We start from the raw sequence: 25,382 nt of genomic DNA on the forward strand, positions 1-25,382 counted from the left end.
ATCATGTAAATAGGGAATCCGGCATGGCACGAGCGCAACGGGCTTTTAAAGGGAATTGGAGATGAGACTCTGATTGCATGTTACGCCCAAGACACACTCATCACTCATTAAGACAATAGGGACAACCCTTTTAGACCATGACCGTTTTCCCCGTCGTTAAACTAGCAAAAGTGGATTTGGACACGTCCTAAGTGCACACCGAGCGATCGGCTCTCTTTTTTTCTTATCAGTGCCAAAGAGACTCAAATAACTCTGTCGTTTTTTTATCATTCATGCAAGTGTTATACATCATTATATTCATTTAAGTTTCTTTTTTTTTTGTGTACAGTCACAATAAAAACAAATTGTTGTGCTTTTTGCAAAAAAAGGGAAACAAACATGATTTGCGATCTTCAGCCTCTCTCTCAATAATGTCTAATCTGATTCTCTTCAGAAAATGACCTGTAGCTTAGTGTAAATCAAACGAAAACAAATATTCTGTGTTTATGTAATCTGTGTGAAAAGTGGGAGATATCAGTCGACTCATTACTGACTCATTATCCGCTAATGCGGCCACGCCCACGGACCACGTGCACATTCAGATTCAAATACAGGCAATCCATGCATCGACGTCCACACACACATCAACTCATACAAACACAACTAGTGAAGCTATGGTTCAGATACATCGCTTTGAGTAATAATCCTGGAATAATTCTCCGCACGAAAAGCTGATTCAGGGCTGATTGTGGTAGGCTAAGTTTATTCAGTTAGCATCTGTGAATTTTAAATGCAAAAAGACTGTTTAAATATAAATCCTGATGCAACATGACGCAAGACTGTTTAGATAAGATTTATTTATTATATAAAATATTATTTTATTTTATATGTTTTCGTTTTGTATAAATTGTATCTTAATTTGAATCAATGTTTTTAATATAGTTGCTTCTTATTTTATAAGAAGTCAATATAACAGACAATAGCCTTAGCGCTGCATTGCACGCGTCTCATAAATGAACTTAAGATGGAAATTATATTTGAGTATTAATTGCCTTTTTTACAGTGAATTTCATTTTGTATAAATTGCATCTTAATTTTAATAAATGTTTTTAAATTGAATTTTGCTTCATATTGATGTTTAAATATTATACCCTATGTTGTTGTTTTTTTTTTTTGAAAGTTCATTGCTTTCTTTAAACTGAATTTCATTTTGTATAAATTGTATCTTAATTTTAATCAATGTTTTTAAAACGAATTTTGCTTCATATTGATGTTTAAATATTATACCCTGTTGTTGTTTTTTTGTTTGTTTTTTTAGAAAGTGAATTGCTTTCTTTAAACTGAATTTCATTTTGTATAAATTGCATCTTAATTTTAATAAATGTTTTTAAATTGAATTTTGCTTCATATTGATGTTTAAATATTATACCCTATGTTGTTGTTGTTTTTTTTTTGAAAGTTCATTGCTTTCTTTAAACTGAATTTCATTTTGTATAAATTGTATCTTAATTTTAATCAATGTTTTTAAAACGAATTTTGCTTCATATTGATGTTTAAATATTATACCCTGTTGTTGTTTTTTTGTTTGTTTTTTTAGAAAGTGAATTGCTTTCTTTAAACTGAATTTCGTTTTGTATAAATTGTATCTTAATTTTAATCAATGTTTTTAATATATTTGATATAATATAACAGACTGGTATAATAAATATATTAGTATATTTGATACCAATATAGCAGACAATAGCCTTAGCGCTGGCTCATGCATTTCACGTGTTTCTGACTGAAGCTCGAAATGATATTTGAGTATTGTGTGTATTTGATCGTTTACAAATGATTCAGAAAGTATTTGCCATTGAAATGACTGGGATAAAGTGTCCCAAGCAACCTAAAGTCAACAGATACTATTTGAAATCATAATTGCATTGCATTGTGTTGTTTTAAATCCCAAATATTTACTTATAACACCAATTATTCAGTTATTTGTATTTATTAAATATTTAATTGGGTTCAGTGTCACAATATTAGTGTTTTTTTTTAACATTTCTGATTGAAATCTTGTTTCTTTTTTTGGCAGATAATTTAGCTTGCTTTAAGTAAAAACTTTAAGTAAAAAACATTTAGATTTTTCCCCCAGAAAACTTTTTTTTTTTTTTTTTACTGTTACTGTACTTATCTAGTAAACCTAAAATCTAGTAGGCCTACCTGAAGTTCATTCATTATGCAGCTCATTATTATGCAGGTCTTTTGTTTCTCAGGAGTGATCACATTATTATTCATGAGTCGTTCACGCCTACTCGCATAAGGTCTGAGTAAAGAAAAAGTGTTTTACAAAATGTAAATGAATATATTGTTTTATGTTAATGAGTAGGCTTAATGATTCACATAATTTTGAAGCAAAAACTCAATGCAAAAACACCCAATAATCAAAGTTCTTGTGAACACATATCTATTGTGTTTTGAAGCCTTAATTTTTTATTTTATTTTGCATAAACATTATTTTCTCAAAAATACAAGCATGTACATACATGTTGCTCACATATTATGGTAGCCCAGTGTGTGCTGAATACATTGTAATTACACTTTTGCCATTAATATGTTTATAAGCAACTGAAAAATGCACAAATGTCAGAGCATGTCTAAACTTCTAAAGGGCCCCAAAACAGCTCAGACTCCTAGGGGTTAAGCCTCTATGCTCCACTGAGTCTTCCTCCCCAAAGTATGCTGGGACACCATAACAGACACCTCCAAACCAAGCTCACCCAGTCTGGCTAGGGTCCCTATTTTAAAGAACTGAGTGCATGGTCTTAACTGCTTGGGTTGGGTGTCGCTGTTATTATAAATTACTAATGCTACCACTACTACTACTATTATTATCTTGAATATTATTGTTGTTGTTGCTACTACTACCACTACTACTACTGCTACTACTACTACTACTACTATTATTACTAATACTATTACTGTTATTATAAATTACTAATGTTACCACTACTATTACTATTATTATCATGAATATTGTTGTTGTTACTACTACTACCACTACTACTACTACTATTATTGTTATTATTATTATTATTATTATTATTATTATTATTATTACTTTTTCTACTACAACTCTATTACTATTTTCTTTTTCTTTTTTTGTTTTGTTTTTCTCTCTTCTGTACGTGCAAATGTGTCATTGATCTCCTACCTTGTATAAGCTCCTAAAAAAAAGGACCCTAGACTTAGCTCAGTTTGTAAACTTTGAGTACGGGAGACCTGGTTTAAATCCCCGCCTAGAACAGCCTTATTACACTTGTCTGTATAAACATCTCTTTACATATAAATACCACTTCCGTTGCAGTTTCTATACCAACTTTTCAGAGTCCAAAACCTAACAAACCTGATTCAGCTAATAGCAATTGTAGAATCAGTGTGACATAAATTGAACTTGTCAAATATAAGGTGATGAGAACCAAATTATGCATGGGTTTCAGTAAATATGGAGCTAAATGTGGAGCTGTTTCTGTTTTTCAATATTTTCCTAAATGTAGTTCTGCTATGTTAATTGTACTAATGGTGATGTGAGTGTCAATGCATTCTTTTAGCAGCATTGTCAAGGGCGCTTGAAGAGGGTAACTATACCTTGTGTCGTCCCAGTCTGGGCTAAGTCCACTGAGAGAACCGCGTGAGTCAGCCACAAACTTGTAGACTACAAGCAGACAGTCTCTACACAACTGTACGACACGCTGGCAGCACCTCATCTCCTGCACGGTCACCACCTCACTGCTCTTACTGAAAACGCTCTCCCACGATGACCTGCTAAAGGAAGATATGCACATTAATACTACTGCCAATAAGTACCAACAACCCTGGTGCCAACGTTATATGTCATGGTATGCATACTTTTATATCACAGTAACAATATTACGTGGTATAGTTATCTTTTTCTGCAAACTCAAAAACGGTTTATATATTAAATAACCATTACTTTTTTTAAAATAATCCAGTCAATTAAATATTTTTTACATACTTTTCATTTGATAATTGAAGTTACGAACTTCATGGGCACAAACCAAAACATTAGATAATTCAGAATCCTAACGACTGAATGATAAGTCTCACAAGTTTCAATAAGATTCAAAGCAGTAAAACGTCTCGGGTTACGACTGTAACCCTTGTTCCCCGAGAAGGGAATGAGACACTGCGTCGTCGAGTGACGACACTTTGGGAACGCCCACAGCGTTGCGCGTCTGAAGTATGAATGAAATCAAGCCAATCTGATTGGTGGTGCGTCATGACGTAGTAGATGACGGCATACCCGGAAGATACAAAAGGGACACTGATGCAAACACACAACAGCACTTGCGATGAAGCGAGCGCTCTGACCGTGATAGGTGTGGCGACAAGATGCAGTGTCTCGTTCCCTTCTCGGGGAACAAGGGTTACAGTCGTAACCCAAGACATTCCCCTTCGAGGGAACTCGCACTGCGTCGTCGAGTGACGACACTTTGGGAACGTTAATACCCGCTAGGCCACACCGATATCACCCCACGTCCTAGTGTGAAGCTAGAACCCAGGCACACTTAGGACGCAAGCACTCTAGCACCAGGCGTCACTGGGAGATGCAGACTTTAAAATCTTATGAAGGTGTGCGGGGTGCCCACCCGGCCGCCTCGCAAACCTCTTGAAGCGAGACGCCAGAAAGGAGGCCATGCTCCTGGTGGAATGCGCCCTCACGGCCATGGGTGAAGGCAAATTGCGCACCCTATAAGCCGCGGCTATAGCCTGGACAATCCAATTACTGATCGTCTGAGTTGATGCAGGCAGCCCTCTCTTGGGTGAGCCAAAGCACACCAACAATTGGTCTGACCTTCTCCACTGGGAAGACTTCTCCAAATAAATACTTAAAGGGTTAGTTCACCCAAAAATGAAATTTCTTTCATTAATGACTCACCCCAATGTTGTTCCACACCCGTAAGACCTCCGTTCATCCTCGGAACACAGTTTAAGATATTTTAGATTTAGTCCGAGGGCTTTCAGTCCTTTGAATGTAAGTGTATGAACACTTTGCTGTCCACGTCCAGAAAGGTAATGAAAACATCATCAAAGTAGTCCATATGTGACATCATTTGGTTAGTTAGACTCTTTTGAAGCGTCGACAATACATTTTGGTCCAAAAATAACAAAAACTAAGACTTTATTAAGCATTGTCTTCTCTTCCGGTTTTGTTTGAATCCGTGTTCACGACGCCACAGTGACGCAGCTGACGTAAGACACTGTGACGTGTTATCTGGTGCGATAGCATACGGCCGAGGCTGCCAGTTTGAGACAGCCTTCCCCGAGGAGCTGGACCGACGAGGGAGGTACTGCTGGAAAGCCACCGACTGTTTCTTCACCTCCTGGAACCTCTCGACGACGGTGTTAACCGCGCCGCCGAAAAGCCCAGAAGGTGAAATCGGGGAATACAGGAGAAAGTGTTTATCTCTCTCATTCATCCCTGACAGGTTTAACCAGAGGTGTCTCTCCACACACACCATACCAGCCATGGAGCGGCCGATGGCACGGGCCGTCTCCTTGGTGATGCAGAGAGACAAGTCGGTGGCTTTCCTTAGTTCGAGGACGTCGTCCGGAGACGCTTGTCGAGCTCCTTGAGGAGGTCGGCCTGGTAGGCCTGCAGTACCGCCATGGTGTGCAGCATCTACCAGCCCGCCTGGCCGCCATATAGGCCCTACCCACCAGCGCTGATGTTTCACGGGTTGGCTTGGCGGGTAGCACCGGGGCCTTAAGGGACGAAGCGGCCTCGGGAGAAAGATAGCTCGCGAGAGCTTCCTCCACCCGAGGCAGCGTCCCATAACCCTGCTCAGCCGCCCCCAGCACATTACCAAAATCGAGTACTGGGGGGGTTGGAAACTCTGGCTGAGTAGGGTTTGTCCCAAGACCTACACAACTCGTTGTGTAAGTCTGGGAAGAACGGTAGGCCCCGGCGTGGAGGTTGAGGCCTGCGCCTGAAGAACCGTTCATCCAGCTTACTGGGCGGTTGGATTTCAGGTTCTTCCTGTGGCCAGTCAATTCGTAACTTGGCCACGGCGCGGGTCAAAACCTCCACTAGCTCCTCTGGTGTGGGTGCGTGAAGCGATGGCTCAGGCTCCACGTCACCCGCCTTGACGCTCAGCACATCTGACTCCTCGGAGCCAGACAGCTGAAGAATCGGGTTTTCCGCCCCGCGGGCTTCCACATGGGGTGGGAGAACATCGGAATCCTCGGACAAGGATAGGGAAAGTGCCTCAGCAGTCCCATATCCTGTCGCGAGGTCCCGCTGCGAGCCCCATGATCTATGGGCCCAGATCCCTGGGGCTCGCGGGCTTGGCCGGCCTCATCAAACACGGCCAGCCGTGAGCGCAACACCCTGAGCGGCAGCTTATCACACTCGCTGCAGGCGGCTCCCTCGAGAGCCACCCTAGCGTGCTGCACGCCCAGGCATTGCACACACAAAAGGTGTGTGTCCGTGCCCGAAAGCAATCGTGGACACGGGTGCACACACCTTTTAAATTGTTGCCCACTAGCCATCTTTCTATATATATATATATTGACAAAACAACACCAAATAGACAGAAAATGTTCACATAGAGCGCTCCGCTGAAGAGCAAAAGCTGTTGTGTGTTTGCATCAGCGTCCCTTTTGTATCTTCCAGGTATGCCGTCATCTACTACGTCATGACGCACCACCAATCAGATTGGCTTGATTTCATTCATACTTCAGACGCGCAACGCTGTGGGCGTTCCCAAAGTGTCGTCACTCGACGACGCAGTGCGAGTTCCCTCGAAGGGGAACTAACATAGTAAAATGGAGATTTTCAAATTGAATAGATGAGTCACGTTTTACATGTTTAAATTAAATAAATATATGCACACCCATGACTGCACATCAGTGTAATTTATGCATCATATGCATATTAATACATCAAGTTACAGTGTTGCATGGCAATTATAAACAACATGACTTAAAACTCCTTCATAACAACTTCATCTTGGTCCAGTGTGCAAACCATGCCACTCCGTATTTTCACAATATTACACACTTATTTGTCACACTTATACATAATGTATTATCAAAATAATGTGAATATTTTCTGCCCACTGACAGAAATATCAATCACAAACAAAAAGAGTATGGCTATCTCTACTAGTCCACAGCAAAAAAAAATTAATATAAAATAAAAATAAAAATACCTTTTCCAATATACAGCATAGTACTTTTCCACTACAAAATACTTAAACATCCTTAACACAAAACACATTTATTTGCTTTAAAGTCACAATAAAATGGAAGAAGCAACAGATTTTTCTTCCATATTGAGACCATATGTATTCCATATGTCAGAGTGTAACAAAAAAAAAAAAAAAAAAGTGAGTTTGCAGTCAATTATGGAGGGGCATAGTTTAAGCGGCCTAATTGACCGGAGAAGTCCGGAATACGTCACCAGAGAGAAGTCTGTCTTCACTGGAAGATTATGACATTTTGATTAAAAATGATGAGGTCAAAAAACATGTAAAGATCAAACATGGATGAACCATTCACAAAAAGATATTACGTAATAGACATAGCTTACTTTCATGTCATGCCAACTTTAATGGCAAAATCAATAGATAGTAAGAATTAACTAGAAAATAGTTCATTCTAGATGTAGGATACTCGTTAAAAAAATCGCACCATCTTGCAAGTTGTTTCAAGGATGTTTACATAATTTTACTGGAAAATAAGGCAAAATACTGATTTAGTAATTTTTATACATTTTACTGTCATATACCATCATACGAGCAATACGAGCGTTACTTTTATTTTAATAGAAACTGCTGGAACAATCTGTCAGGAAGGTTAAAGGTTTTGATTCTCATTCTTTTGGTTCTTGTTGAAAAAAAGAAACGATAAAAAGTCTCTTTAAAGTCTTGGCGGAGGAGATGAGGTTTCACTGTAGAGATGATGAAATGTAACTTCTAGGGATCTGAATTGTACATTACAGGCAGGGAGTCTATGCAGTGCTCTCCCACTGATATCTCCTTCCCGTGCTAACGGCTCATGGGCCACCTTCACACGTCAGTCCCTGATTAAACAGAAGCAGCATGGGTTGCTGGCACTGCCTCTAATCCCCTAGAGCTGTGTTCGCTCTCATCAGCTCCAAATGGTCTAAACCTGGCTATATAACATCCTTCACTCTGTGGCAATTACAAGAGTGATTGGGCCACACAAAGCCTCCAAGAAGCACTCGCAATGACTAGAGGGAGAAAGGCGGTCAATAAGGAGGAGTCCCTGCTGTTTGCTCTCAGAGCTGATAAAATCGCAGCATGTAAGAGTCTATGTGTATTATAACAGCAAGCATGTATGCTTCTATGTGTAACTCTCTAAGGAAGTAAAAGTCTATATCAAGACTTACAATTGAGTCAATAAAGACAAAACATTTTCTCATGGCCAGGGTTATGCTCTACCTTAATGTCTTTTCAACATTAAACACTAACACCTAACCCACTTATCTTCCATAATGTGACATTTACAAGTGAAAAAAATAATAATTAAGCAATATCACACAAGCAAGAGTGCACTAAATCACAGTCGTACTGATATTCTGACCGAGAGTACGATTACGGGTGTGATATTGCTTTTACAGTTAAATAAACAAGAAGAGGAAATTGTAAGAAGACATCCCATTCTTTTCTTTGAAATGATGTGCTCTAATGAATAATTCACAGTAAGGCTGTGTGTCCACCAACATTTTTATTTAGAAACAATACAGAACGAAAATATCTGTGAAATTAGATACTAGTAACACTTCTACGGATATTCCGTCTCATAACAAGCAAAGTGTCTGAAAAAAAATGCTGCGCTGCCGAAGTGCTCTCAAGTGCCCACAGCTAGGCATTTTCAGCAGAACGCCTGTCGTTTTCAGCAGGCTAAAAACTATTTGGTGGACACACGGCCTAAGACCAGGAATGTGTATTAATAAAGTAAATGTAAATAGGCTCAATTCTAAGTTCATGTTGACTTTAAAGGCAGAATATAATTCTTACCCAGAGCTGGAGAGGCAGTTCCAGAGCCCCTGACCGTGACTCCAGAGCAGACGGTTAAAAACACGGTTGAAAAGGCGATAAAGACGTAGACTCTCCACATCAGGTTCACTCCAAATTCTCTGCAGCACTGAGCGGATGTTGGTACGAACAATGTCCAAAACCTTCATGAAATAATCAGATAAAAAAAGAAGCTAAATAACTACACAATGATACATTTTGGGGAAACTATTTTGAAATTGTAGTTTAGCAAGCTCATCATTTTAGAACGTACAAAAAAAAATATTTTACACAATTAAAAAAAAGTGTCAAGTTAAGCCTTGTAAAAGTCATTGCTGTAACTATACTAAAAGTTCCTTACAAAAAGTACAAAACTACACTGAAGCTATTTAAGAATACACACATCAATTCACATTAAATACAGATAAAAGAAATTCTGAATCCTACTAATGATAATAACAGTTTAAATACTGTAAACATTTATTTTGCTACAAAAAGATTCAGGAACTTCTGGGCACAACATTCAAATTAATCAATGAATCATTCACTGATATGAAATGTCTTAATGAACCAATTTGCTCAAATGAATCAGACCCAAAAATACTGGAGGGTACAGTGAACGGTAAAATCCACAAGAAGAGTAATGGAAGAAGTCTCAGTGAGTTTCCGCCAATCTTCCTCTTCCCCCTCCTGCTCCCTCACTCTATTCTGCTCGTCGACATCTGTGAAGTGACTTTCAACAATATGTCTGATTTAATGGCCCTGTATGAGACATGCTAACTCTATTCTGATTGATCCCTAAAACTTCGGCTGATAATCAGCTTGTGGAACAAGACAATCCCTCATTATATCAGTCTGTCATGCCCATCCTACAACGCCCACCCTACTGTGTCAAATCAAAACACCTGTAACCTGCTGTAACCACATGTCGTTCACTACTGTAATAGCGCTGAAATTGAGTGGCTTTGAACTGTTTCATTTTGTTGCATCATGTGTTCTGTTAAGATAGATCCAAATGAAATTTTTAAAGACCTCAGTTTTTTTCACCATACACTTTGGTCACCTGAGACTCTAACTAACTAAAAAAGTATTGAGTGTTTAGCTATTTTTTTTTTTTTTTTTTTTTTTCACTCACCTTCCTTTGTTTGGTGGCGTCTAACTTCACCAGCCAGTAAGATGCAACTTTTGGTTTATGGTATTTCCAGTTGTTCAGAATCTAAAGGAGCAAATTAAAATTTCATTATTGCAATATGCACAATTATTGTGTGTGAGTTAAAAACTGAATATACATATATACACTTACACTATATTACCAAAAGTTTTGGGGTGCCTGCCTTTACATGCACAAGAACTTTAATGACATCCCATTCTTAATCCGTAGGGTTTAATATGGAGTTGGCACACCCTTTGCAGCTATAACAGCTTTAACTCTTCTGGGAAGGCTTTCCACAAGGTTTAGGAGTGTGTTTTTGAGAATTTTTGGAACCTTCTAGAAGCGCATTTGTGAGGTCAGGCACTGATGTTGGACGAGAAGGCCTGGCTCACAGTCTCTGCTCTAATTCATCCAAAAGGTGTTCTATTGGGTTGAGGTCAGGACTCTGTGCATGCCAGTCAAGTTCCTTCACACCAAATTCGCTCATCTTTATGGACCTTTCTTTGTGCACAGGTGAGCAGTCATGTTGGAAGAGGAATCTCCATCTCCAATCTTTACCCACAAAGTTGAGAGCATGAAATTGTCCAAAATGTCTTGGTATGCAGAAACATTCATAGTTCCTTTCACTGGTGTTACGGTCCAAGCTTTATTCTTATTCTTATTATTATCCTTATTATCTAGTGATGTTTCATTAAATAATTTTGGGAGGAGCACGTGCAGATAATTAAACCTAATTAAACAAGTGGAGCATGTCAGATAATTAAACCTAATTAAACACGAGTGGCGCACGTTAAGTTAATCAATTTAATCAACGAAAAGAGGTGTATATATACTGCAGATTTACCTTCTTTCGTTGACCGTTTTTATTTTAGCATCCCTCCACCACCCCATCTCCTCACTTTGATTTAATAAACTCTTATTAGATGTCAACACAATCCATAATACAATACAGTCCAGTCCTAGACTATCTTTATCACGGGGGGATACTCTGGGTTCGGGCTAAAAATCCGAGCCCAGAGCCCTTCCCCAGACAGCACGCCAAATACGCACAATCTTTACTCTATTTAATCACAAGTGTAAACTTGTGAATAATTATTTCATTTGTTATGTGTTTGCGGTTATATTGATTGCGGCTTTATTTTCTTCTTCCGAGGGTAAGCTCTGCCCCTGTACACCTGTTGCCTGTTCGTTAATGACGCTCAGAGTTGAAAATAGGACGGGAGAGAGTAAACACAGACGTGGAACTGATCTTGTTCGTTTGGGTCTGTTTTTGTTCTGTTTGTTTGTTTATTTAAGAGTGTTTGAGTTGATCTTGATTATTTTCATTCGTTGCCTGACACGTGAGTGCAGAAACTACGATTAATAAATATTTTCAATTGTCTTTTCTGTTTCGTGTGTCCTTTTATGTTGCTTGCCCCCTTTCCACGAGCATTTTTTTAAAGCGGGGTTCATAACACTGGAACTAAGGGGCCAAGCCCAACCCCTGAAAAACAACCCCACACCATAATCCCCTCTCCAAACTTTACACTTAGCACAATGCAGTCAGGCAAGTACCGTTCTCCTGGCAACCGCCAAAACCAGACTTGTCCATCGGATTGCCAGACAGAGAAGCGTGACTCATCACTCCAGAGAACATGTCTCCACGACCATGGAAACCCATTCCATGGAGCTCCCTATGCACTGATCTTGAGCTAATCTGAATGCCACATGAAGTTTGGAGGTATGTAGCTATTGACTGCAGAAAGTTGACGACTTCTGCACACATGAGCTGACCCCGCTCTGTGATTTTACATTGCCAACCACTTCGTGGCTGAGTTGCTGTTGTTCCCAATTGCTTCCACTTTGTTATAATACCACTATCTGTTGACCGTGGAATATTTAGTAGTGAGGAAATTTCACGAATGAACTTATTGCACATGTGGTATCACTGTACCGGGCTTGAATTCACTGAGCTCCTGAGAGTGACCCATTCTTTCACAAATGTTTGTAGAAGCAGTCTGCATGCCTAGGAGCTTGATTTCTTTACACCTGTGGCCTTGGAAGTGATTGGAACACCTGAATTAAACGATTTAAAGAGGTGTCCCAATACTTTTGGCAAAATAGCATATATATATATATATATATATATATATATATATATATATATATATACTGTGTACATGAAGTATATTCTATACTATATGCACTAATGTACTATAAATACTATCCATTGGTCTGTCTGTCTCTCAGTCTATGTTTTTGCTGAAGGCATCTTTTTCTTTTATGTTCCAAACACAAGGACCTTGAATAGGCACAGTCAATTCACATGAGTTTTCTCACCACAAATTAATTTTTAACATGTTGGAACATTGATCTGAATGTTTGAATATATTTACATCATTTACGATATCAATAAAATATACACACTCTCCTCATTGGGTCCCGGTTGCACAGAATGCACCAGTGAACGCTGCTTCTAGTGAATACATTCTCGTACATTCCACTAAAACGAGTGGATGAATTATGCCCATGTTTTGTGTGTGAGATGATGGTCATTTTTATTATTTATCGTCCTTGCTAAATCATTAATAACTCATTCAGATTGTGAATTAGACCGACAACTTCAAGAAATTTTAAATACAAACATTTACATGTAATACTGTCGTATTCCCACTTATTACATTTAAATGTAATAAGTCATTCCCAAGTCATTCAGAAGTCAAGTGTCAGTGAAACAAGATGCTTAACCTTCAAAATGTTGATTGTCAATATCAGGAGGTCAAACTAAAAATTATATAAGTTGTTTTATTTTCTAGTCATTTTATATGAGATTTGAGATTTTTTTTCAAAATATAGATTAAAACCTAAGAAGCAGTTAACTGGTTTTTGACCAAATGCTGGTTTGTCATTTACATTATTTCCTATACAGTATATTCAAGATTATTATTATTTGTTTGTTCACATTATTTTTTTAATAACTAACCGAAAAACATAGTTGAATGGTTGAGCTTATTGGATGTAGTTAACACTAAAAAAATAGAATGAAATTATTTATTTTTCTTACCACTAGCCTGTAAAAATGATGTAACTGCCTAGGTCATTTAAATCTTTAAAATAAATGAATAAAACAAATGTAATATAAATTCACAAGACGGTCAAAATCATAATATTGTTGTATTATTTAAATTGTTGTAAACAGTCAAGAAAGTAAAGAACACTGAGGTGGGACATTTGGATGAATGTACAATAAATACTCACACTTCTAAGTTGAAATTTACACTCACAGCCCTGATGTGAAAAGCTGAATGTTTTGATTTGCACACATCTGCAAATATATATACACTCACCTAAAGGATTATTAGGAACACCATACTAATACTGTGTTTGACCCCCTTTCGCCTTCAGAACTGCCGTAATTCTACGTGGCATTGATTCAACAAGGTGCTGAAAGCATTCTTTAGAAATGTTGGCCCATATTGATAGGATAGCATCTTGCAGTTGATGGAGATTTGTGGGATGCACATCCAGGGCACGAAGCTCCCGTTCCACCACATCCCAAAGATGCTCTATTGGGTTGAGATCTGGTGACTGTGGGGGCCATTTTAGTACAATGAACTCATTGTCATGTTCAAGAAACCAATTTGAAATGATTCAAGCTTTGTGACATGGTGCATTATCCTGCCGGAAGTAGCCATCAGAGGATGGGGACATGGTGGTCATAAAGGGATGGACATGGTCAGAAACAATGCTCAGGTAGGCCGTGGCATTAAAACGATGCCCAATTGGCACTAAGGGGCCTAAAGTGTGCCAAGAAAACATCCCCCACAACATTACACCACCACCACCAGCCTGCACAGTGGTAACAAGGCATGATGGATCCATGTTCTCATTCTGTTTACGCCAAATTCTGACTCTACCATCTGAATGTCTCAACAGAAATCGTGACTCATCAGACCAGGCAACATTTTTCCAGTCTTCTGTCCAATTTTGTTGAGCTTGTGCAAATTGTAGCCTCTTTTTCCTATTTGTAGTGGAGATGAGTGGTACCCGGTGGGGTCTTCTGCTGTTGTAGCCCATCCGCCTCAAGGTTGTGCGTGTTGTGGCTTCACAAATGCTTTGCTGCATACCTCGGTTGTAACGAGTGGTTATTTCAGTCAAAGTTGCTCTTCTATCAGCTTGAATCAGTCAGCCCATTCTCCTCTGACCTCTAGCATCAACAAGGCATTTTCGCCCACAGGACTGCCGCATACTGGATGTTTTCCCTTTTCACACCATTCTTTGTAAACCCTAGAAATGGTTGTGCGTGAAAATCCCAGTAACTGAGCAGATTGTGAAATATTCACACCGGCCCGTCTGGAACTAACAACCATGCTCAAAATTGCTTAAATCACCTTTCTTTCCCATTCTGACATTCAGTTTGGAGTTCAGGAGATTGTCTTGACCAGGACCACACCCCTAAATGCATTGAAGCAACTGCCATGTGATTGGTTGATTAGATAATTTCATTAATGAGAATTGAACAGGTGTTCCTAATAACCCTTTAGGTGAGTGTACAGTATGTGTGTGTGTGTGTGTGCGTGTGTACTTTACACTTTACTTCAGCTTCACTGTATACTTTGCAACCTCTCAAATCCTAGAATGCAACCCTTAAATCGTAGTGCCTCGAATTCCACTACTACTTTATATTCCTGTTGCAAAACTCACTTGTGCAGATGCGAGAGAGCAGAACCGGGGTAAGAATAAAGCCATTTTTTTCTGAGTTGATGCCTGGCCAATAGTTATCATTTAGTGGCTTTAGCATTGCCAGCAAACCTGAAATAAACTGTACAAATGTATCGGTGGCTTAATAAAATGTTTGTAACCTATACTGGTGCGATAATTCTGTGTTGTCCTCAGTTTCTTGTGTAAATAAATTACAAAGGTAGACTTGAGGCAAAAGATCATGCAAGAACATGAAATAAACCATCTTGTCTGTTCTTTGACCATGTGATTCACTGTGGATCTGGATGAACATCAGTTTGACCCACAGCAAACTATTGTAAAGGACTGTAAAGTTCTTCCAACACCGAATTATTGCTATAATTAAATGTTCACACATTTATGCACAAATATAGAAAAACGTCTCGGGTTATGACTATAACCCTTGTTCCCTGAGAAAGGGAACGAGAACTGCGTCCAAGACACTTTGGGATACGCCCTCTAGCGTAGCGCGTCTGAAGCATGAATGAAATCAGTCACCGATCCCGATTGGTGCTGCGTCATGACGTAGCATGTGACGGCAAGCCCGGAAGCTACAAATGCACGCCAGCCCAAAGTAATGGTAGCTCTTTTGCGATGAAGCAGGCGCTCCCACGTGGTGAGGTGTGGCAGCGAGACACAGTTCTCGTTCCCTTTCTCAGGGAACAAGGGTTATAGTCATAACCCGAGACATTCCCTTTTGAGGGAACTCGAACTGCGTCCAAGACACTTTGGGAACGAATACCCACTAGGCCACACCGAACCACACCCGTCCTAGTGTGAAGCTGGGAAACCAGGCACAACCTAGGACACGAGCACCCTGGAGCCAGGCGTTGCAGGGAGATCCAGACTGTAAAATCTGATGAAGGTGTGTGGGGTGGCCCACCCTGCTGCCTCGCAGATCTCAAGCAGCGAGGCACCAGAAAGGAGAGCCACAGAGGAGGCAACGCCCCTCATGGACGAGCCCTCACGGCTATGGGTGAAGGCAAACCGCGCACCCGATAAGCCATGGCTATAGCCTGGACAATCCAATTACTGATTGTCTGCTTATGGCACCTTTGGCACATAGCCCAGCCTGGGATATAAGATGGCTTTCACCCCGCCAGGGGCAAACTCCAGGCAAGTTGGCGACACCGCCAAGGCCTGAAGATCCCCCACTCTCCTCAGAGAAGTGATGGCGAGTAGAAAGGCCATCTCAAGGGTCAGGTCCTTTGCCTTAGCCGACTCCAGCGGCTCGAAGGGGGCCTCAACCAACCCTTCGAGCACCACCGCCAGGTCCCGCAGGCCTCATCCTCCCAGCCCCACGGAGGAACCGTACAACCAGATGGTGTCTACCCAGAGGCCCATCATCTACTGGTGAGTGGAAAGCCCCAATGGCAGCCACATACACCTTAAGAGTGGACGGGGTTAGACCGGTGGAGAAACGATCCTGGAGGAACTCCAGCACTGCCACAAAAGGGCAGTTAACCAGGTTCAACTCCTGTTCTCTACACCAAGTGGAAAAAAGATTCCACTTCAGGCTGTACAATTTCCTCGTGGAAGGTGCCCTGGAGCTGAGTAAGGTCTCGACGACACCGGCTGACAGGCCCTCCTCTAGGTACCGAGCCCCCTCAGGGGCCAGACCCAAAGGTTCCACAGCTCCGGCCGGGGGTGAAAAATTGAAGGCCATCTAGAAGAGCCATGATGCCGGAGAACCATACTCGTGTCTGCAACCGGGGTGCTACTAAGAGAAGGCTGATGGCCTCCCGGTGGACCCGCTCCAGAACACCCGGGAGCAGAGTGATCGGGGGAAATGCGTACAGACGTAGCCTCGGCCACGTCTGAGTCATAGCATCCAACCCAAGCGGGGCTGGAAGCCTGAGAGAGAACCACAGTGGACAGTGGGACCTCTCTCGAGACGCAAACAGATCCACTTCCACTGGGCCAAACCTCTCGCATATGGCCTCCACCACCTCGGGGTGGCATCGCCACTCCCCAGGCCTCAGCCCCTGCCTCGACAGGACATCTGCTCCCTGGTTCTGTTCCCCTGGGACATACATCGCCCTGAGGGATGACAGTTTCCCCTGGGACCACAGAAGGATCTGATGGGCCAACTTGCATAGAGGGCGCGACCTCAGACCCCCCTGGTGGTTCAGATACGATACTACAGACATATTGTCGGATCGTATCAGGATATCATCCGTTCCCTGATCATACGGAACGGATGGCCTCAGCCACCACTGGAGCGACCTCATGTATAGCAGGCCGAACGGGATAACGTTGGATGCTGGTGCCATGAGACCCAGCAGTCTCTGGAACTGCTTCACAGTGTGGCTGCTGCCTAGCTTCACCGCTGAGACTCGTGAATGTATGGATTCGATACGCGCAGGGGACATTCGGGCCCACATCATAGTCGAATCCCATACCACTCCCAGGAACACGGTCGTTTGAGAGGGCGCCAACACACTCTTCTTTGTGTTGAGTCTCAGCCCCAAGCACCTTAGATGAGACAGGACGACATCTCGATGCCGAACCGCCATCTCCCGTAACCTGGCCAAAATCAGCCAGTCGTCTATATAATTTAGTACACGGATGCCTTGGAGTCTGATTGACGCCAGAGCTGCATCCATGCACTTGGTGAAGGTGCGAAGGGAGAGAGCTAGGCCAAAAGGAAGAACCCGATACTGGTACGCTTCGCTCCCGAAAGCGAACCTCTGGAACTTCCTGTGGACAGGAAGGAGGGAGATGTGAAAGTATGCGTCCTTTAGATCTATCGTGACAAACCAGTCCTCGAACTGGATCTGACTCACGATGGCTGGGATAGTGAGCATCTTGAACCTGAATCTCCTCGGAGAACGGTTCAAGTACCTCAGATCTAATATAGGGCGCAGACCCCCATCCTTTTTGGGAACAATGAAGTAATGGCTGTAAAAGCCTGACTCCCTGTCCAGCTGAGGGACCTTCTCTATGGCCCCCATCGCCAGCAAGGAGCGAACTTCCTGTTCCATAACCTGCCACTGGGCTGGGGCCACCACAGTCCAGACCACACCGTTGAACCTCGGTGGTGGAATGCTGAACTGCAGCCTGTACCCCTTTCCCACGGTACACAGGACCCAAGCAGAGATACTCGGAAGGCCAGACCAGGGGCTGGTCTCTGGTACCCACCGAACCTCTTTCACGACCCCCTGAAGCGGTGAACCGGCAGGGTTAGACCGAGAAAGACATTCGGTGTGCGCTCGCATTTGCCGCCCCATCGCAAGCCCCACTGGAGGCAACAGAGGCGGCACACAAGCGCGGGAAATCAACGAGGCCCAAAGCGTTGTAAACGGCGGGAGCTCAGCATTGATTTCCCCAGAGCCAAGGGGACCGAACGACCTTGTCGTCCATCCCCAGGGGGACCAGTTCTGAGCGGTCTGGCCGCAGCTAGGACAGCTTGCCAGAACCCTTCTTCGCCTGAAGGACGGCCCTCAGGTCGCCCTTCGGCTCAGAAGCCTTCTGACGAGAGCGCCGCCTCCCCGGGAAATTAATATCCAGACAGGTGAAACACGCTTGGATGACAGGCTGATTTAAAATATCTAACTTATCAAAGTCAGATAACATGCCATTTAATTCCTCAGAATAAAATGCCACCATAAATCAGCCACACGTGCAACCTGGTCTGAATGATAGGCTGGATAAAAGTATCTAACTCCTCAAAGTCTGATAATATCACATTTAATTCCTCAGAATTAAATGCAGCCATAAATACCCAACCGGTGAAACATGGTCTGAATGATAGGCTGAATAAAAATATCTAACGCCTCAAAGTCAGATCATATTTCATTTAATTCCTCAGAATTAAATGCAGCCATTATCACCAGACGATACTGTTTTAATAAGAATTTATACGGCCTCAGCAACGTGATTCAAGCCGTTATAATACAATTGGCTTTCATCCCTCGAGAAGAAAGCCAAACAGGCGCGAGGCTGAAACACCCGAAAGGCGCACGGTTGTACGCGTCGAGATATTTCCTAATGAAAACAGCCACCACCCTCAGGAGCTGACTGCATGCCTCGCACCCAACAGTATCACATGCATTCTCACCGTATAGTGTGTATCACTTTAATAGCAAACCCGTAACCTACGCGCTGCCTCGTCAACACGAGGTTGAATCTTGCATTAGGAACAAACAACACCAAATAGACAAACAATATTTCAGACACAGAGCGCCTCGCTGAAGAGCAAAAAGGCTACCATTACTATGGGCTGGCGTGCATTTGTAGCTTCCGGGCTTGCCGTCACACGCTACGTCATGACGCAGCACCAATCAAGATCGGTGACTGATTTCATTCATGCTTCAGACGTGCTACGCTAGAGGGCCTATCCCAAAGTGTCTTGGATGCAGTTCGAGTTCCCTCAAAAGGGAACTAATTTAGAACCTGTCATATATGACAGGTGAAGTGAATAACACTGATAATCTCATCATCGTGGCACCTGTTAGTGGGTGGGATATATTAGGCAAGTGAACATTTTGTCCTCAAAGTGTATGTGTTAGAAGCAGGAGAAATGGGCAAGTGTAAGGATTTGAGCAAGTTTGACAAGGGCCAAATTCTGATGGCTAGACGACTGGGTCAGAACATCTCCAAAACTGCAGCTATTGTGGGGTATTCCCGGTTTGCAGTGGTTAGTATCTATCAAAAGTGGTCCAAGGAAGGAACAGTGGTGAACAGACGACAGGGTCATAGGCGGCCACGGCTCACTGATGCACGTGGGGAGAGAAGGCTGGCCCGTTTGGTCCGATCAAACAGACGAGCTACTGTAACTCAAATAGCTCAAGAAGTTAATGCTGGTTCTGATAGAAAGGTGTCAGAATACACAGTGCATGCAGTTTGTTGCGTATGACCAGTGAGGGTGCCCATGCTGACCCCTGTCCACCGCCGAAAACGCAAACAGTGGGCATGTGAGCATCAGAACTGGACCATGGAGCAATGGAAGAAGGTGGCCTGGTCTGATGAATCACGTTTTCTTTTACATCATGTGGATGGCCAGGTGCGTGTGCGTCGCTTACCTGGGGAACACATGGCACCAAGATGCACTATGGGAAGAAGGCAAGCCAGCGGAGGGTAGTGTGATGCTTTGGGCAATGTTCTGCTGGGAAACCTTGGGTCCTGCCATCCATGTGGATGTTACTTAGACACGTACCACCCTGCATTGTTGCAGACCATGTACACCGTTTCATGGAGATGGTATTTCCTGGTGGCTGTGGCCTCTATCAGCAGGATAATGTGTCCTGCCACAAAGCAAAAAATGGTTCAGGAATGGTTTGAGGAGTACAACAACGTGTTTGAGGTGTTGACTTGGCCTCCAAATTCCCCAGATCTCAATCCAATTGAGCATCTGTGGGATGTGCTGAACAAACAAGTCTGATCCATGGAGGCACAACGCAACTTACAGGACTTAAAAGATATGCTTCTAACATCTTGGTGCCAGATACCACAGCACACCTTCAGTGGTCTAGTGGAGTCCATGCCTCAACGGGTCAGGGCTGTTTTGGCAGCAAAATGTGGACCAACACAATATTAGCAATTTCATAATGTTATGCCTGATCAGTGTATATGCAGTATAGGATATACTGTCAAAAGCTGTTGAATGATTTAATGACAATACTTGATGCCAAAGATGAATTTAGTGGCTTAACATGGAGGGCTGAGTTGCATGTTACTGTTGCGTCATGTCATAACGCAAAGAAACATCCCATTTCATTTGTCAGGGCTCGACCAAAAAAATGGCTTCATTCTCACCCTAGCCCTACCCCCAGTTCTGCCCTATCACATTTGCATTCACAAAAGCACACGTGAGTTTTGCAACAGGAATATTATAAAACTGATGTTAGCGACCTGTGGTTGCACAAGAAAACTGACGTAAAGTGCAAAAGTAAATATATATATCAAATATGATACACATTTGTGCCTGTCTTTCTGTTTAGGTAAATATAATTTTATACATTTGCATCTATTTTTCTGCATCTTCGAATTCAAACCATAGGTTTTTGATTACTGTCTATGTGCAAATCAAAGCATTCAGCTTTTCACATCAGAGCTGTGACTGTAAACTTACAATTGTGAATATTTATTGTTAAGTTCTCAAATCTACAAGCTCTCGAGTTTTGCTACTCTTTTACCTTCACAGGGGTCGGGGTGGCTTTAGGCAATTAGTGTGATTAAAACTAGCTACTTTTCACGCAAGGTTAATTTTATGCTAGGTAAGAGTTTACCTAACACACCTAATAATGTGGTTCTAATGGTTGAAAATAAAATAATTACCAAAGTGTACCATATTCATGGATAGCACCAATTACAATTTCACAGCTCTGGTAATAGAGCGGCATCAGTTCAATTGTGCTTCTCCTGTTAAATGCTGTGTTTCCATGATTGTTGATGTGCAAATGTACGCCAGATCAATCGCCGTGAAAGTGATGTGTAAATTAATGCTGGAAAGTGTCTTAAACAGGTGCTGTTGGCCAGCTGTGTTTCTGCACAGACAGCTAATGGATCTCATTAAGCATACAGGTGGATGTCTAATGACTCTACATACAGCTAGAGAAGCTGTGGAAGGCTCGGACGTCCTCAAATGAGTTTGGGGAATGAGAGGAACAGAGCAGCCGGTCCGCCTGCCCTGACCGAGCGCTTTCTCTCAGCTGCGTAGCTCACCTCATCCAACACGGCCTCGGCCTCCTCCTCGTTCTTCCCGGGATAACGAATCCTCATCTCCCCGAGCGCAGCCAGCGTCTGCTGCATCAGCTCGGCCTCCTGCTCTTTACTCAGCGGGGTCTCTCCCTGCGCCTGCACATGCAAAGAACCAACACAATAAAGATGAATTATTAAGTGTGACGTCTTTTCTCTGCAGTCATCAGGTTTGTTTCGGCCATCGCAGCAGTGTGTTCATATGGAGCCTGACTGCTCGTTGTGAGAAGGAAAAAAACAATGATCTCTACTGTCAGACATAAGGCTACACAAACTGAGCAAAAGTTTTAAAATTACACAATATAGTTAGGGTTAGGAATATCAGAGTCTGAGGCCCTACGAGGGTGAATCACAGAAAACTGAAGAACATGTTGGGGCTGTTTCATCCCAAAATCAAAAGAAAAAAGACTAAATTATTTCATGCCAATTAACCACATTGTTTTCCTTAAATTTCATTTCAGTTATGAAAAAAGACACATTTATTTATTAAAGTGTTTTTGATCTATTTAATTATATTATTTATTTTAAAATTGTGTTTAATATTTATAATTTAATTATATTCTGCATATATACACACATCACAGTAGTATTTTTGTGTATGCGGATTCAAACAAAATTGTTGTACTTTGAAACAATCGGCATTGTAAAAAGTGCTATATAAATAAAGGTGACTTAACTTAAAATATATATGTATATTTGTTTTACTGCAACATAGTAAAACACTAATAAAATGAAATCAAATGAGACATATTTGATTACACAAATCTAAATTAAGGGGTTGAATCAGGTAGCATTAGCTCAAGGTAACCACTGCAGGTTATCAGTTTTAAGTGTAGGATATACATTATAAAATTAGCATTCCAATGATTTCATATATATATATATATATATATATATATATATATATATATTTTTTTTTTTTTTTTTTTTTATGAGTTTGACTAGCTGGTTTAAGAAAAATCTGTATGTTTTGTCAGGTACTGTATGACCCAGGCATGTTTTCATAATATTTACTGTACCATATTCAATGCTTCATATACTGAGCAAAAAACTTTCAAAAGACTGAATATAGTCTATGGGGGCTTACTGGAGTTCTACAAACACAGCACAAAATCTTTGTATTAGACGAGTTTTGTGGAAAGAGCGCAAATCCTAATTAAACAGGTTCCATTATTAGAAAATGAAGCCTTATTAACTTGATGATCATGCATCCTATATACAATTACTCTGAAACGAGCATGTAGCTTTAGTAGTCCGTCTTGCTAAACACAATCTAAAGTCTTATTAAACAGTGCATAAGTGTGTGTGCTGTTTTTCCTGATTAATATTCCTTAATGAGAGTTTGAACAAGGGGGAGTGCTGGTATTCACGAGATGAATGTGCCTGTAAATACAGGCCCAATTTAGCTTCACACTCCCAATTTTTCCACACTATGACAAATTTTCCTCTCCAAGGTATGCCCAGAGATAGTGAGAGAACGAGAGTGGATATAGGAGTGTGAGAATGAGAAGAAACTATCACAGTATGAAAACACAGCTTGACTGATTGTGTGTGTGCATGTGCATGTGTGTGTACGTGTGCGTGTCTATGTGTGTGTTGAATCTCTATTGTTTGATGGATTGGAATGATTCAGGACAGCAATGGGAAAATAAAAATGACATTTTTCATTTTTACAGGTGGTGTATTGCTAGATCTTCTCTAAATCAGCCATCTTTCTTAACATCTGTTCAGACTCTCTAGAGGACATCTAGGGTAAAGAAAAAGATAGATGTCTCCAAGCAGATATGTATGTCTATGTTCAGAATGAAATACTAAGGTAATGCTTACTGTTTACTTCATATACAGTCCACAGTAGTGTCTATAGCAGAGTCCAAAATTACAAACTTCCACATATTTCCCATTAAACTATGTAGCTATGTGAACTATGCAACTATGTAGCCTTTGCTATAAAGAAACAGAAAAGGGAGTTTGTTGCATTATGTTGCAATTTTATGTAAAAATGTCTTAACTTTGATCAGTCTAATCAAATTTTGAAAAATCATGGGATACCGAGGTCACATATCCACAATATTATCATTATTTCTAAATGATCATTATTTCAGTGTGTGCAGGATTAATTGGTTAGTTTTTTTTAAAATTTTATTCTCAATGGTGATTTTCATTAGAATTCACATTTCTGAAATGCTGCATTTAAATCAGCACATATTAACACTCTCGAGTCGGCCGTCGCGCCGCTCTGATTGGCTTGCTTTTTTCTAATCAGTGCCAAAGAAACTCAAATAACTCATTTAACAATTATTTATAATTAATAAAAAAATTTATCATTCAGGCAAGTGTTATACATCATTATAATCTGTTAAGTTTCTATTTTTTTGTGTACAGTCACAATAAAAACTAAATGTTTTGCTTTTTGCAAAATAAAGAAAACAAACATGATGCACGATCTGCAGCCTCTCTGTCAAAGACGTTCATTCAGATAGTCTTCAGAAAAGGAACTCTAGCTTAGTGAAAACTTGTCTCACAAACATGAGACATATGTCTAAAGAAAAGTTGTAATGTCAGGTTTTAAACAATGTAAACCAAATCGAAAACAAATATTCCCTGTTTATGTAATCTGTTCAAAAAGAGAGTGATGTCAGTCATCCGCAAGTCACTTCATTATCCGCTAATGTGGCCACGCCCACGGAGCGCATGCTCTTTCAGATTCAAAAACTGACGATCCAGAATCGACGCCCACAAATCAACTCATACATCTAGTGAAGCGCTGTAAAGTTACTTCAGCTACATCGTTTTGAGCGAGTTGAGGAATAATTCACCTCATGAAAAGCTGTTCATTTTCTGTTCAGACTGAGCAAAGGATTCAGGGGTGATTGTAAGGTAGGCCAAGTTTATTCTGTTAGCATCTGTGATTATTAAATGTAAAAAGACTGTTTAAATATGAATCCTGCTACAATATAATGTCATAGATGCAAGACTGTTTAGACAAGATTTATTTGGCCTGTTTTGGACAGATTATAACGTGTTTATTGTAAAAGTGCCAAGTGTCACATCAATAAAGCATTTATTCACAAACGTATTTTTATTCATTTTGATGTTTAAATATTATAGCCTACTGTTATTTTTTAAATTTAAAAACAAAGTTTGTTTTATCGAGTTTTGTTTTGTAGAAAGTGAAGTAACATGAATAAAAAATGCTCTTCTTAGTCATTTTTGTCTTGTTTCTAGTCTAAATATTTAAACATTCTTAAATCAAGATGCATTTACTAGATAAGTACAATTTTCAACTAAATAAGAAGAGCATTTTTTTCAGTGGGGTCAAATCTTTTGATCATTTAAAATATAATAGGCCTTTGTTGACTACATTCTAAATAAATGATTCTGGAGTTTTGTTTTGTCGAAATTGATTTTTTTGTAGAAAGTGAATTGCTTTCTTTACAGTGAATTTCATTTTGTATAAATTGTAAAAAAAAAAATAGTAAAAAAATGTTTTTTGACAAAATGCTCTTAGTAATTTTTGTCTTGTTTCTAGTCTAAATATTTAAACATTATTAAATCAAGATGCATTTACTAGATAAGTACAATATATAATATATCATATATGTCCTTTGTCCTGTTGCTCTCGGTCACATAGGCCAGTGTTTCCCAACCTTTTTTTGTCTGAGACCCCCTTTTACCCAAGAAAATATCTTAGGGCCCCCCTTCACATTTAATTATATTATCGCTCTTGTAAGCTTGCAGCAAGGATGACAAAATATAGTGTTGTTTTCAAACAAATGGTATATTTACTA

The 25,382-nt window shown here is 40.8% G+C and overlaps 1 protein-coding gene across 1 annotated transcript in view; it reads right to left on the minus strand.

Moving 5' to 3' along the window:
• ttll7 (tubulin tyrosine ligase-like family, member 7) overlaps positions 1–25,382 on the minus strand; it is a 138,459-nt gene that overhangs the window by 13,109 nt on the left and 99,968 nt on the right. The window contains exons 17-20 of the mRNA XM_079843959.1: positions 21,562–21,693; positions 10,159–10,239; positions 9,027–9,187; positions 3,607–3,783 (exon numbers count right to left, since the gene is read on the minus strand). Of these exons, the coding sequence (XP_079700085.1) occupies positions 3,607–3,783; positions 9,027–9,187; positions 10,159–10,239; positions 21,562–21,693 (551 nt within the window). The remainder of the gene's footprint in view (positions 1–3,606; positions 3,784–9,026; positions 9,188–10,158; positions 10,240–21,561; positions 21,694–25,382) is intronic.

Source organism: Gobio gobio (genome assembly GCF_949357685.1).
Source record: "Gobio gobio genome assembly, chromosome: 19".
NCBI lineage: Eukaryota > Metazoa > Chordata > Actinopteri > Cypriniformes > Gobionidae > Gobio > Gobio gobio.